Genomic DNA, 13,406 nt, shown 5'->3' with positions numbered 1-13,406 from the left:
GAGGCAGGGTGTAACTGGGTTCTGGGCAAGCACAGAGTGCTTCTTCACACTCTCTGAGCTCCTTGGTTGCCTAGAGTAGCTCATAGCAACGTGAGCCGTGTTCACAGGAAGGACTCTGCAGATCACATGTGCAGTTTATACAGCAGTACAGTGTGTTGAGCACACTGGGGACTAACACCTGGACATTCCTCAGCTTGGAGGAGAAGGGGTGGTCACACCAACAGAGGTGACCATTCTTCTTCATCCAGTTAACCTGAGGAGAGCTACCATGCCCAACTTGGGTGTTACCCTGGATACTCACCCCATCCTGGAGCACTGAACAGAGCTCCCTGGACACAACCAACACACACCTCTTGGTATTCACTGAAAGTGTAGACATCCCACTAAACCACGGAAGCACAGATCAAAGATAAAAGCCATGAGACAAAAATAAAAAACATTTTACAAATGCCTAAAAATAAATGCAGAAATTCAAGAAACAGGAATAGGGAAAACACTATGATCCCCCCAAAGGAACACAACAACATTTTACTATCAGAATGTGATGATGAAGAGATTAAGGAAATGTCAGAAATGAAATTCAAAAAATTAATCATTAATTACTCAAAAGCAATCAGAAGCAAATCCACAAACTAAACAAAACTATATATGATATGAATGATAATTTTTCCCATGAAATTGAGATCCTAAAGGGAAATCAAATTGAAATCCTAGAAAAGAAGAATTCAATAGTCCAAATAAAAATGCAGTGGAAAGACTTAACAACAGAGTTGGTGAGGCAAAAGAAAGAATATCTGAACTAGAAGACAAATCTCTGGAAATTTTACAGTCAGACCAAAAACAAGAAGTTAGAAAACTGAAAATAATGTTAAAGATATATGAGATACTATCAAATGACCCAGAATACAGGTCTTAGGAGTGCCTGAAGGTGTGGATAAAAAGAAGGAACTAGAAGGCCTACTTAGTGAAATAATTACAGAAAACTTCCCTAACTTGGAAGAAGAAAGAAATGTCCGAGTACAGGAAGTACATAGAACTCCTAACAGATATGACCAGGAAAGATCTTCACCACAACACATTGTAGTCAAACTTTCCACAATAAACCATAAAGAAAAGATACTAAAGTGTACATGAGAGAAACATCAGATTACTTTCAGAGGATCTCCAATTAGACTCACAGCTGACTTCTCATAAGAAACACTACAGGCTAAAAGACAAAGGCAAGATATAGTCCAAAAGTTAGGAGAAAAAAACTGTCAACCCAGAATACTGTACCCTGCAATCTCATTTATAAATAAAGGTGAAATAAAGGTCTACCATAACAAACACAAAGATTTGTGACCACTCATCCAGTCTACAAGATATGCTTAAACATGTGCCCTTAAGGCATTCTGATATGGCTAAAAAGCCCATGAGAGTATTTCAGACATGGGAAGCCAAGACACTGTGGCAAAAAAAAGACCTAAATGAAAGATCTCTGTGAGTGAGATCCCAGCAGAAAAAACGGGCCATCAAAGGAGGTACCTTTCTCTGAAGGGAGAAGAGAACTTCCACTTTGACTATGGCCTTGTCTAAATAAGATTGGAGTTGGTGAACTCAAGAGGCTTCCATAGCCTTGGCAGCTCATGACAAGAGCCTCAGGTGATTACTGATGCCATAAATAAGAGTGTCAATTGTCAAATCAACAACAGGAGTCACTGTGCACTTACTCCTCATGTAGGATCTCTGTCCTTAATGTGTTGTACTATGTGAATTAACGGTATAACTAATATTCAAACAGTACTCTATACTTTGTGTGTCTTTGTGGGTGCAGTCTGTTGAAATTTTTACTTAGTATATACTAAATTGATCTCTGTATATAAAGATAATTGAAAATGAATTTTGATGTGAATGGGATGGGAGAGTGAGTGGGAGATGAGATGGTTGTGGGTGGGAGGGCGGTGATGGGGGGAAAAAGCCACCATAATCCAAAAATTGTACTTTGGAAATTTATATTTATTAAATAAAAGTTTAAAAAGTGCTACACATAGAAAGACAGAAAGAATGCCATCATCATGAAAGAATCTGAAGACAGAACCCCCCCCCCCAGTAAAAGTACAAAAGAAATCCAAAGCAAATGATAGGAAAATTCATGGAAAAATGTCAGAGTCAAGCAGTTACCTTGAATGTAAATGGCTTCAACTCTCCAGTTAAAAGGCACAGACTGACAAAATGGTCTAAAAACCCATCTATTTGCTGCCTACAAGAAACACATCTCACCAACAAAGATACAAGTAGATTGAAAGTAAAAGGATGCAAAAAGATATTCCATGCTAATGGTGGAAAAAAGGGCAAGTGTGGCCATCCTAATATCAGATAAAATAGGCTTTAACACAAAAACTATTAAAAGAAAAAAGAAGGATACTATATAATGATTAAGGGATCAATACAACAGAAAGATGTAACAATAATAAATGCATATGCACCCAACTACAGGGTGCCTGGCTATCTAAAAGAGCTATTAATGGATCTAAAGGGAGACAGAGACTCCAATACAATAGTAACAAGGTACTTCAACACCCCACTTTCATCACTGGACAGATCAATAATGACAGAAAATCAACAAAGAAACAGCAGAGCTAATTGACGCTATAGATCAAATGGACCTAATATCTACAGAACTTTTCACCCCACAGTGGCAGAATACACATTCTTCTCAGCAGTGCACAGAACTTTCTCTAGGAAAGACAATATACTAGGTCATAAAGCAAGTCTCAGCAAATAAAAAAAATCAAAATCATACCATGCACCTTCTCTGATCACAATGGATTGAAGCTTGAAACCAACAATTCAAGAATCTCAAGCGGGGCTGATGCTGTATTATAGCATATTATGCCACCATCTAAAGTGTTGGCATCCCATATGGGCACTGGTTCGAGTCCCAGCTGCTCCACTTCTGATCCAGCTCTCTGCTATGGCCTGGGAAGGCAGCAGAGGATGACCCAAGTCCGTAGGCCCCTGCACCCACATAGAAGACCCAGAAGAAGCTCTTGGCCCCTGGCTTCTGATCGGTGCGGCTCCAGCCATTGCAGCCAATTCTGAAGTGAACCAGCAAATGGAAGACCTCTCTCTCTGCCTCTCTTTCTCTCTGTGTGTAACTCTGACTTTCAAATAAATAAATAAATATTTTAAAAAAAATAATCTCAAGAGCATATGCAAATACATAGAGACTGAACAATGTGCTCTTAAATGAACAGTGGGTCAAAAAAGAAACCAAAAGAGAAATCAAAAAATTTCTGGAAACAAATGAAGACATAATACCTCATATAAAAACATGGGATACAGCAAAAACAAGAATTGAAAGGGAGAGAATCTGCCCAAACTCCTTCTACAAAGCCTGCATCACGTTAATTCCTAAGCCAGAAAAAGATACAACAGAGAAACAGAACTACAGGCCAAATTCCCTGCTGAACATCAATGCAAAAATCCTCAACAAAGTACTAGCCATTCGAATTCAATAACACATTGTAAAGATCCACCTGCACCAAGTGCAATTTATCCCTGGTATGCAGGGATGGTTCAACATCTGAAAATCAATAAACGTGATACACCGCATTAGCAAAGTAAAGACCAAAAACCACATGATTATCTCAATAGAGGCAGAGAAAGCATTTGACAAAATGCAACACCCTTTTATGATGAAAATCTTAAGCAAACTTGTCAACATAATCAAAGCAACTTATAACAAACCCACAGCCAGCATCCTACTGAACAGGGAAAAATCTGAGGCATTCCATTAAGATCTAGAACCAGGCAAGGATGCCCACTCTCACCATTGCTATTTAATATAGTCCTGGGGATTTCAGCCAGAGCCATCAGACAAGACAAAGAAATCAAAGGGATACAAACAGGGAAGGAATAAGTCAAACTGTCCCTATTATCTGATGAAATGATTCTATATACAGGGAACCAAAATACTCCATGAAGAGATTACTTAAACTCATGAAAGAGTTTGTTAAAATATCAAGATATAAAATCAAGACACAGAAATCAATAGCCTTTGTATACAGACAATGCCATAGCTGAGAAAGACCTTCTAAGATCAATCCCATTCACAATAGCTACAAAATATTTAAATATCTTGAAATAAAGTCAACCAAGGATGTAAAATATTATCAAATTTAAAAAAAGATTGGTGTTGCTAAGGTTGGGTGGGGAAGAAAGTGGAAGAGTGATTGGTTCATGATATGGAGTTTAGTGTTGTGATAAAATGTTTTTGAGTGGCAGGTCGTGGCTGTACAACACTGTGAAGGTACCAAGTGATACCAAATTGTTCATTCTAAAAGGTTAATTTTATGGTATGAGAATTTTACCTCAAGTTAAAAATTATTAAATTGTTGGACACCACATAATCTGCACATCTATGATAACAGGATAAATTCATGTTTATAAAATGAATAAAAACTAGTGAACTGAGAATTTATCTAAAGAAGTCTTTTAAATTAAAACAATTACTACTAAATTAAAAGTAAAATGCATCATAATGTTATAATTTAGAAACTAAATATGTAATAAGAAAGACAACAAACAAAAGCTCCTTAGAAGATTAATAAGGTTGGTAATTTTTAATCAAAAAGAACTTATCAGAATTGAAGGAAAGTGTCCATACATTACACAGAAAAGGAAAAGAGAAAGTTACTATCAATTTACACATCAAAAATGAAAAATTTTAATCAATATATTTGAAAATTTAGATGAATGGGATAAACTCATAGAAAAAATATTTTACCTAAATTACTAGAAATGGACATAAAATCATGTTACTATATTGATCTTTAAATTATATCCACAGCTACAAATGACCCCATTAATGAAATGTTAGCTTTAGATAGATTTACTTATGAAGTCAAAGAAATGCAGATGAAATAATACTCTTCTAAAACAAAGTCCAATTCTCAAATCAATATTAGGCCTAATCCTAGCTAGCAAAACTTGAGAAACATATCTCAGTGCAAAACATAAATACAAAAAACTCTAAATACTTAATCTAGCCAAACACTAAAAAACATCCAAATGTCCATCAAAAGTAGTATTAACACTTTTTTTTTGATAGGCAGAGTAGACAGTGAGAGAGAGAGACAGAGAGAAAGGTCTTCCTTTTTCCGTTGGTTCACCCCGCTGCAGCCTGTGTGCTGCAGCCAGCGCACTGTGCTGATCCGAAGCCAAGAGCCAGGTGCTTCTCCTGGTCTCCCATGTGGGTGCAGGGCCCAAGGACTTGGGTCATCCTCCACTGCACTCCTGGAACACAGCAGAGAGCTGGACTGGAAGAGGAGCAACCGGGACAGAATCCGGCACTCTGACTGGGACTAGAATCCAGTGTGCCAGCGCCACATGTGGAGGATTAGCCTATTGAGCCATGGCGCTGGCCGTGTATTAACACTTTAACAACTGTGGTCTCTTTGTTAAAGAACATTGAAAATAAAAAATTCCCTGTAACAAATGGTTGAATTTCACAATGAAGAATAAAAGACAGTTTAATAAAAAGAATGACTGTCTTATGATTCAATTTCCATAATTCAAAATATAAAACACTAAACAAGAAGCAAAAATGGTAGTTACATTAGGGGAGAAGTAATGGCAAAGAGTCCTAAAATCATATCTTGTGTCACAGTGATAATTATGAAATGTCGGGGCCGTCAGTGTGCCATAGCAGGTTAACACCGTGGCCTGAAGTGCCAGCATCCCATGTGGATGCCAGTTTGAGACCCGGCTGCTCTGCTTCTGATCCAGCTCTCTGCTATGGCCTGGGAAACAGTGGAAGATGGCCCAAGTCCTTGGGCCCCTGCACCCACCTGGGAGACCCGGAGCAAATTCCTGGCTCCTGGCTTTGGATCGGCGCAGCTCCAGCTGTTGCGGCCAATTGAGGAGTGAACCATCAGATGGAAGACCTCTCTCTCGCTCTCTCTCTTTCTGCTTCTCCTCTCTCTGACTTTCAAATAAATGAATAAAATCTAAAAATAAAAAATATGAAATGCCAACTTCGTGATCTTTTTGGGATATATTAGCACTTGGGGCATTCATGTTACTGCTGTGTATTCTTAAATAAAACAATATACCTGCTTAACCTAGCCTGTCTCTGCTACAAAAATTCAAAAAGCAGAGCACAATTTATAGATGGTGCTATTAGTATAAGAAACTGCACTTGTGTTTCAAAAAAGTTGAAGGTGGGTTGTTTGGTTGGCAGTGAGGAAGTGGAGGGAAGCTGGAAAGGGATATATATTCTGACCAGGAACACTAGGTTTTCTTTGAGACTAACTGAATAAAAAAAATGATTGAAGGTGAGGACAGAGGAAGGGGCCTACTTACCGGTAGGCTCACGAAGGTGTCTTTGGGAGAAGGGCCAGCTCTCAAGGTTCCCCTGTAGAAGGCAGGGCCCTCATAACTCCCTGTGATGGGCCTCCAGGTGGCAGAGCGCAGCCTGCAAGAACAGCAACACATGAGGGGGAGGAAAACTTACCCCAGCTCTAGTCTGCACTCTGAGGTTAGATTGCCTCAGAGGAAACTAGGGAGGTGGATGAGGTGGATGCATTAGACTTGGAGTTGGGAGACGTGCTCTGTGGTCAAAGCAGTTGAAAACATAGACCCAGTTCGTTCAGTTCTCTGAGTCGTGGGCTCTTTCTCTGCAAAGAGAGCAGGATGAAAACCCAGAGTTACCCGATCACTGGAAGTGTCCACTGGGCATAGGCAGGAACATACCTGTCAAAGAAGTCCATTTTCATGTCCAGGGAGTAGATGGTATAGCCCTTCAGGGTCACCTTATTGAGGCTAACGGAGTCAGTTAACCCTGCAGAGGGGAACAGCATGGGGGATATGAATAGGAAAGATTGGACAGTCACCAGTGTCTAGGACAAAGAAACAAGGCAGGTATATGCCTCATTACCAGGGCACAGCTAGGATGGCAAACACTTGTCTGACGTGCTGTGACTGAAGGTTATTTTATTTCAATTTCCACACCCTCAATTAGTTGCCAACTTTGTATTGAAACTCCCTAAAATTGTGGACAGGAGACTGTGCCCTGATCAAGGACAAGGCAGTACCCAACGTAACTGCTCTACTTGTATGCCCCGGTGAACCGGAGAAAGTAGCACAAGGCAAAAGGGAGGTGTTCACATCTTTGGTCTTAGGATCTCAGTATCCCACTGCTGTGGGCCTCATGGCTATCCTCCCATGCCCAACATAACCCAAGTTTTAGTTTATAAGTAAAAAAAGAGAAGTTGCTGCCTGCTTCTCAGGCTTGGAGCCCACCTTTGAGCTCATAAAGCATTTTTCTTCTATAAACCAATCGTCCTTGGTTCTCCACGAGGATCCTCAGAAGTTGGCAGCCCTGCTGGGAACAGACAGATGCACTGGAAGCTATGTAACCAGGCTGGGTTCTTATCCTAAAAACTATTCTTTCATGTGAGTTTCAGAGGAAAAGATATACACAGGGGGAAAAGAGGCTCTAAAGGTCTATAGTATCCCTGTCTCTTAAGGGCTCCTTTGTTTCCCTCTTCCATAAACTCCCCCCACCATGCTGACCCTCTTTGGAGGGGCTGAGAAACTCACTCTTTCCTTAATCAAAGACCCAAACAAGTACTGAGGACTGACTGTTAATGAGGAAATTTCATTCATGCTGTAGCTTGTACATTGTGGGTCCTCATGGACCAGGGCCTGGAACATTCGTGATGCTTACGTCCCATCACACGTCATGTTGAGGACACAAGGGAGTAACAAAGTAGTGGGAGAGAAAGCAGTCGGTCTATGGAAGGGTGCCAGTTTATACCTGCATTTAAAGAGGGGGTTTAATGGGGTCTAGGGCATCACATGGACCCTGGAATTACATACCTTGAATGTAGGAATTGGCACATTCCGAGTGTTCTCATCTAAGGTTCCTATCATTGAGTCATTTAGAAACACCTGCACAAAAAGACAGCCAGTTTCAGACCAAAAGGCTCACATTCATGAAGCAAGACCAGATGTGGCATAGGCAGAAGGAGGTCCTCAAGAAGAAAGGACTAGTTCTGGTGCTCACAGGTGTCTGGAAACTGAGTGTCAGAGTGCAGTAGAATTTCAGCTGCATTAAAGAAGGAAGGAAGTCTGTTTTGACTTTGCATTTCCGGTTCCCCCCACATCAGAGATGCAGTCAATGCCGTCAAGGTGGTAATGCGGACCAATGACGAAATACCCTCCCCAGTGGCAGAGGTAGGTCGCACCTTTACTGGACTGTAAGGACAGCTTCAGACACTGACCATGGCTATATCTTCAGCATGAGCATGGAGAAGGCCTCCAGAGCAGATGGGAGTCTCATAAAGAATGAGTCCAAAGGGCTGTCCACTTCCATTGTTTATAGGAAGATGTTCCATGCTGACTGGAATACTCAGCTTCACTGGCTATGAGAGAGACATGGCAGGGAAAAGAAGCCAATTTAAATAGAAATTGCAAAACTTCTTCCCAAGATCCTTGTCACATTTTATTGTACCACATAATGGTCTCCAACTTCTCTTTGGGAAGTAATAGGACAACTGCTATGTGATAATGCTCTTGTGCTTCATATATTCCATGACCAGGAGATTCTGGTAACAATGTAGACATGGTGAAGAGGCAACACTTGCAATAATCATTAAGAATTTATCAGAAATGTAAATAAATTGTTTTGTAAAATAACTGAAGCAACCTGAAGCCTGCCCTGAGTGGCTCAACACACAAAGATCCTGGGTATTAGTCAGGAAGCCCTACTGATCCATCTAGGATCTAGAGGAGCACCCAAAGATCCTGGCCAATCTCCTGTGGCCCAGTAAATAGCTATACAATCAGTTCTTAAGAATGTCTCCTGTTGATGCCCTAAGAAGCATACAAGCGGCACTGTCCCCACACATGTGGCACTGCGAGGTTCCTGGGCATCCTGCCTAGAGGAGGTTATCACTGGAGGCCATAAAAGGTCACCCATTCAGCCCTTTAACACTGAGGATCATCATATGGGCCAATAAGAAAAGCCTTGCCTCTACGAGTCTGCAGAAACTAGTAGGCACTTGTCACCCACAATCTGGTGCACTGTGCCTAGAGGTGACAATAAAACTGTCATTCATAATGAACTACACCCCAGCTCATGGGACAATTACACAAATTCTGCAGCTCTGACCACCAATCCATTAACAGACATCACCAAATTCGAGTATGGATTTTAAAAGCTATACAGTCATATCTATTGCTTCTTCCTTGATTTTCTGTCTGGTTGATCTGTCCTTGATGAAAGTGGGGTATTGAACTCCCCCACTACTATTGTATTGGAGTCTATGTCTCCCTTTAGACCTGCTAACATTCTTTTAAAGAGCCACATACTCTGTAATTGGGTGCATATACATTTATTATAGTCACATCTTCCAGTTGAATTGGTCCCTTCATCATGACATACTGCCCTTCTTCATGTCTTTTAACAAGTTTTATGTTAAAGTCTATTTTGTCTGACAATAGGCATACAAATTGGAAAGGAGGAAATCAAACTATTTCTATTTGCAGATGACATGATCCTATATACAGGGGATCTAAAAGACTACACAGAGAGACTATTGGAACTCATACAAGAGTTTGCAGAAGTGGCAGGATATAAAATCTACACAAAAATCAATAGCCTCTGTAAACAGACATAATGTCAGATCAGTCCCATTCACAATAGAATTAAATATCTTGGAATAAATTTAATCAAGGATGTAAAAAATATTTACAATGAAAATTATAAAACACTAAAGAATGAAACAGAAGAAGACATTTAAAAATGGAAAAAATCTTCCATGTTCATGGATTAAAAGAATCAGCATCATCAAAATGCCCACACTACCAAAAGCAAGTTACAGATTCACTGTGATCACAATCAAAATACCAATGACAGTTTCCTCAGATCTGGAAAAAATGATGCTAAAATTCATAACAATTCATTGAATTGTTAAAGCAATCTTAAACAACAAAAATAAAGCAGGAGGCATCAATATAACTGATTTCAAGACATACTACAGATCGGTTATAATCAAGTGTCTAGTACTGGGGAAAAAAAAATTCTAGACCAATAGTACAGAATAGAAACTCCAGAAATCAAACATTGCATCTAAAAATAACTTATCTTTGACAAAGGAGCTAAAATCAATCCCTGTATCAAGGACAGTCTCTTTAACAAATGGTGCTGGGGAAACTGGATCTCCACATGCAGAAGTATGAAACTAGACCTCTACCTTACACAAAAATCCACTCAAAATGGATCAAAGACCTACATCTACAATCCTATTGCATCACATTACTGGAGAACATTGAAGAAACTCTGCAAGGCATTGGCATATGCAACAACTTCTTGGAAAAGACCCCAAGAAGCATGAGGAATCAAAGCCAAAATTGGCAAATGGGTTACATCAAGTGAGGAGCTCGTGCACTGCAAAAGAAATAAAAAGTGAAGAGGCAACCAACAGAATGAGAGAAAGTTTTTGCAAACTATGCAACTGATAAAAGGTTAACATCCAGAATTTATAAAGAGCTCAAGAGATTCAATAGCAACAAAACAATCCATTTAAGAAACAGGCAAAGGACTTGAACAGACATTTTTCAAGAGAGGAAACTCAAATGGCCAACAGACACTTTAGAAAATGCTCAGGATCACTAGCCATCAGGGAAATGCAAATCAAAACCACAACGAAATATCATCTCACTCCAGTTAGAAAGTTCACATACAAAGTACAGCTTATGGACTACAATGGCTCCCCCCTTCATAACTTCCCTCCCACCCGCAACCCTCCCCTTTCCCACTCCCTCTCCCCTTCCATTGCAAAGATCAACACACAGGCAATAAACATAGAATACAGCATCATTAGAATGAAGCATATAAACCATATTATCATCTAAATATACCCAGAAAATCATAAAGTTCCTCAACTTTAATATTTAAAAACACTCTGAAAGAATTAGAAACGTTCTTCAACACAATAAAGAATATAATCACAAACCTACAACCAAAATCCTATGAAACGAGGAAAACTAATAGTGTTTCCTCTGAGGTTAGGAATAATATTCCATAGTATTGGAAGTCACATGTAGAACAAAAAGAGGCAGACATAAACAGCATCTACCTAGGAAAGGTGAAGTCAAGCATCCCTGTTTTCAAGTGACAAGATTTTCTATGTGGTAAATGTAAAACTGTCAAGTAATAAATATCACAACTAGTAAAAAGAGCTTCTTTTATTTATTCAAAAGGAGAGTGAAGAAATGGAGAGACAGAAAGGAAGCAATCTTTCACATGCTGATTCACACTCCAAAATGGCCAAAATGGCCAGGGCTGTATCTAACCAAAAGCCAGGAGCCTGGAGCTCCATCCTGGTGTCCCTCATGAATGGTAGGTGCTCAGCCACCTAGGCCATCTTCCACTGCTTTCCCAGGCACATTACTTGGGAGCTATTTCAGATGCAGAGTCACAGAGACTTAAATTGGCACTGTCATATGGGATAATGGTATGGCAGGTGGTAGTTAAATTGCCTGCACCTACAATGCTGGCTCCAAGGACTGATTTTCACGGTTTCTAAAACAAAGCTCCTTGAAGGAATCTGCTCCACGGAAAAAAAGTTCTCCTTCTCATCTCTCCAATGGTCAACCTATGCCAGTTTCCAAGCTGTACTCACTTCATGCAGGTACTGTAGGACTTCCCACAGTGGCAAGTAGTGGGACAGACTCACATCAGCATACACAGATTTAGGAGTAGGGTCAGGTAGCGGCGGCAGGGGAATTCCTGCAATGAAAACAGGTCACAGCTTGAGAAAGTGCTTGAAGCAACCACTGCCTTCTTTAAGACTCCCCACCCCTGCTATGTCTGAGCATATCCCAGAGCCCACAAGTGACACGAGTCTTGTCCTAAAACACACATGTGCTTCTCCAAGAGTGACGAGCAACAGACAGTAATGAGTGAGTTGTGTTTTACCCACACAAACCTGGACACACAGACCCCTCAGAGGGCTAATGTGGGCCATCACAGTGAGGGCTCTCAGGGAGCTTTTAGTCATCGTCAGGCTTTCCTAGTTCCTAGATGTAGTAGATGGCTAAGTAACATTGCTTAAAGAAGCGACATTTAGGGTGTTTTTTTCTCTTACATGGGGTGACTATGTCACACATGGCATTGAGAGCTTTAAAAATAGGTTACATAATCTACACAACACAAACATCAAAGAGACAAGTGTCTTTCTATTTCCATGTTTCATTGAAGCAACTGATACCCAAGGGCTTAGAAATGCTGCCTCAAAACCACACACATTTTAAGTGAGAAACCCAGGATTTACACTTAAGGTTGCCCTTGATCTCTAGACAGCAGTAAGCTCCTGCCTGTCTCGGTCATCCACAGCATGCAGACACTACATAAGGAGGACCGCCCTCCAATCAAACAGTTACTGAGTACCTGAGATGGATCCAAGGATTTTTCGAAGTATGAAATATTTTTCTGTGTAATCCCCGGCCTCTGTCAGCACAGCATCATAGTCTGTAAGACACCCAGGGTCCTGTTAAGGGTGATGCAGCCTCTACAGAAGTTCCTGTGTCTGCCCTGGGCATGGATGGGCAGGCCCACTGAGAGCGACACAGGAAAAAAACCCACCTCCCCACCTTACAAAAATCACCTTTTGTGTCCTCTTAGAGGTCCATGCCAGGGGGCAGTGCACAAATGAGGGAAGCAGAGTTGTAAGTCCTAGGCAGCCCCTTCAGTGCGATGACAGCCAGATGGGACATTATGAGCATCACAGAAAACAGAGGGTAGACAAGGATGTGCTCAACACTCAGCACAGGTCATAGACTTTGACCCAAGGATTCCAGAACACTTTCAGAGAGTTTTTTATAACATTGCAATCCCACTAGAGCTGTGGAGGTGACCACACCAGAAAACACTTGCCATAGCTGGTGACAACACTCCTGTGTATCCCATTAACTACAGCCCCATTCATGAAACCGAAGTTGGTCCCACCGTGGAACATGTAGGCATTGAAGGATATGTTATATTTGATAAATTGAGACACAGTATGTTCAACGTCTGTGGAGGGAGAAGATGAGAACATAGAGAATATTAAAAATTAACAGGAGGAAAGATGTCTCAATTGAATTACTATGATTTGAAACCCCAGATTGCAATCAGTGAATTTTTTTTCAATCAACCTCCACTAAGATTCTAACCAGAAAATGAAAAATTTCCCAGAACTGAAGACCATTCATTCTATCAATTCCAAGAGCCTTGTAAAATTTCTGTTGTTGCAGAGAATGAAATGCTTTGGCCCCTAGATATAATTATTAAATGATAACCTAAGGATTCTCATTTCCTGAAATATCTAAATATTTCTAATTTTTTTGAAAGTGTACAAATGATTAGCATGCCCCCT

The 13,406-nt window shown here is 40.4% G+C and overlaps 1 protein-coding gene across 1 annotated transcript in view; it reads right to left on the bottom strand.

Moving 5' to 3' along the window:
• Positions 1 to 13,406, bottom strand: part of LOC133763991 (beta-galactosidase-1-like protein 3) — a 91,336-nt gene that overhangs the window by 8,105 nt on the left and 69,825 nt on the right. The window contains exons 11-18 of the mRNA XM_062197656.1: positions 12,926 to 13,063; positions 12,440 to 12,520; positions 11,673 to 11,779; positions 8,268 to 8,408; positions 7,864 to 7,935; positions 7,285 to 7,363; positions 6,736 to 6,823; positions 6,346 to 6,457 (exon numbers count right to left, since the gene is read on the bottom strand). Coding sequence (XP_062053640.1) covers positions 6,346 to 6,457; positions 6,736 to 6,823; positions 7,285 to 7,363; positions 7,864 to 7,935; positions 8,268 to 8,408; positions 11,673 to 11,779; positions 12,440 to 12,520; positions 12,926 to 13,063 — 818 coding nt within the window. The remainder of the gene's footprint in view (positions 1 to 6,345; positions 6,458 to 6,735; positions 6,824 to 7,284; positions 7,364 to 7,863; positions 7,936 to 8,267; positions 8,409 to 11,672; positions 11,780 to 12,439; positions 12,521 to 12,925; positions 13,064 to 13,406) is intronic.

This window comes from Lepus europaeus, chromosome 7, assembly GCF_033115175.1.
Source record: "Lepus europaeus isolate LE1 chromosome 7, mLepTim1.pri, whole genome shotgun sequence".
Lineage (NCBI taxonomy): Eukaryota > Metazoa > Chordata > Mammalia > Lagomorpha > Leporidae > Lepus > Lepus europaeus.
Note: the sequence above shows the minus strand (reverse complement) of the source record. Positions and strands in the feature narration are given on the sequence as shown.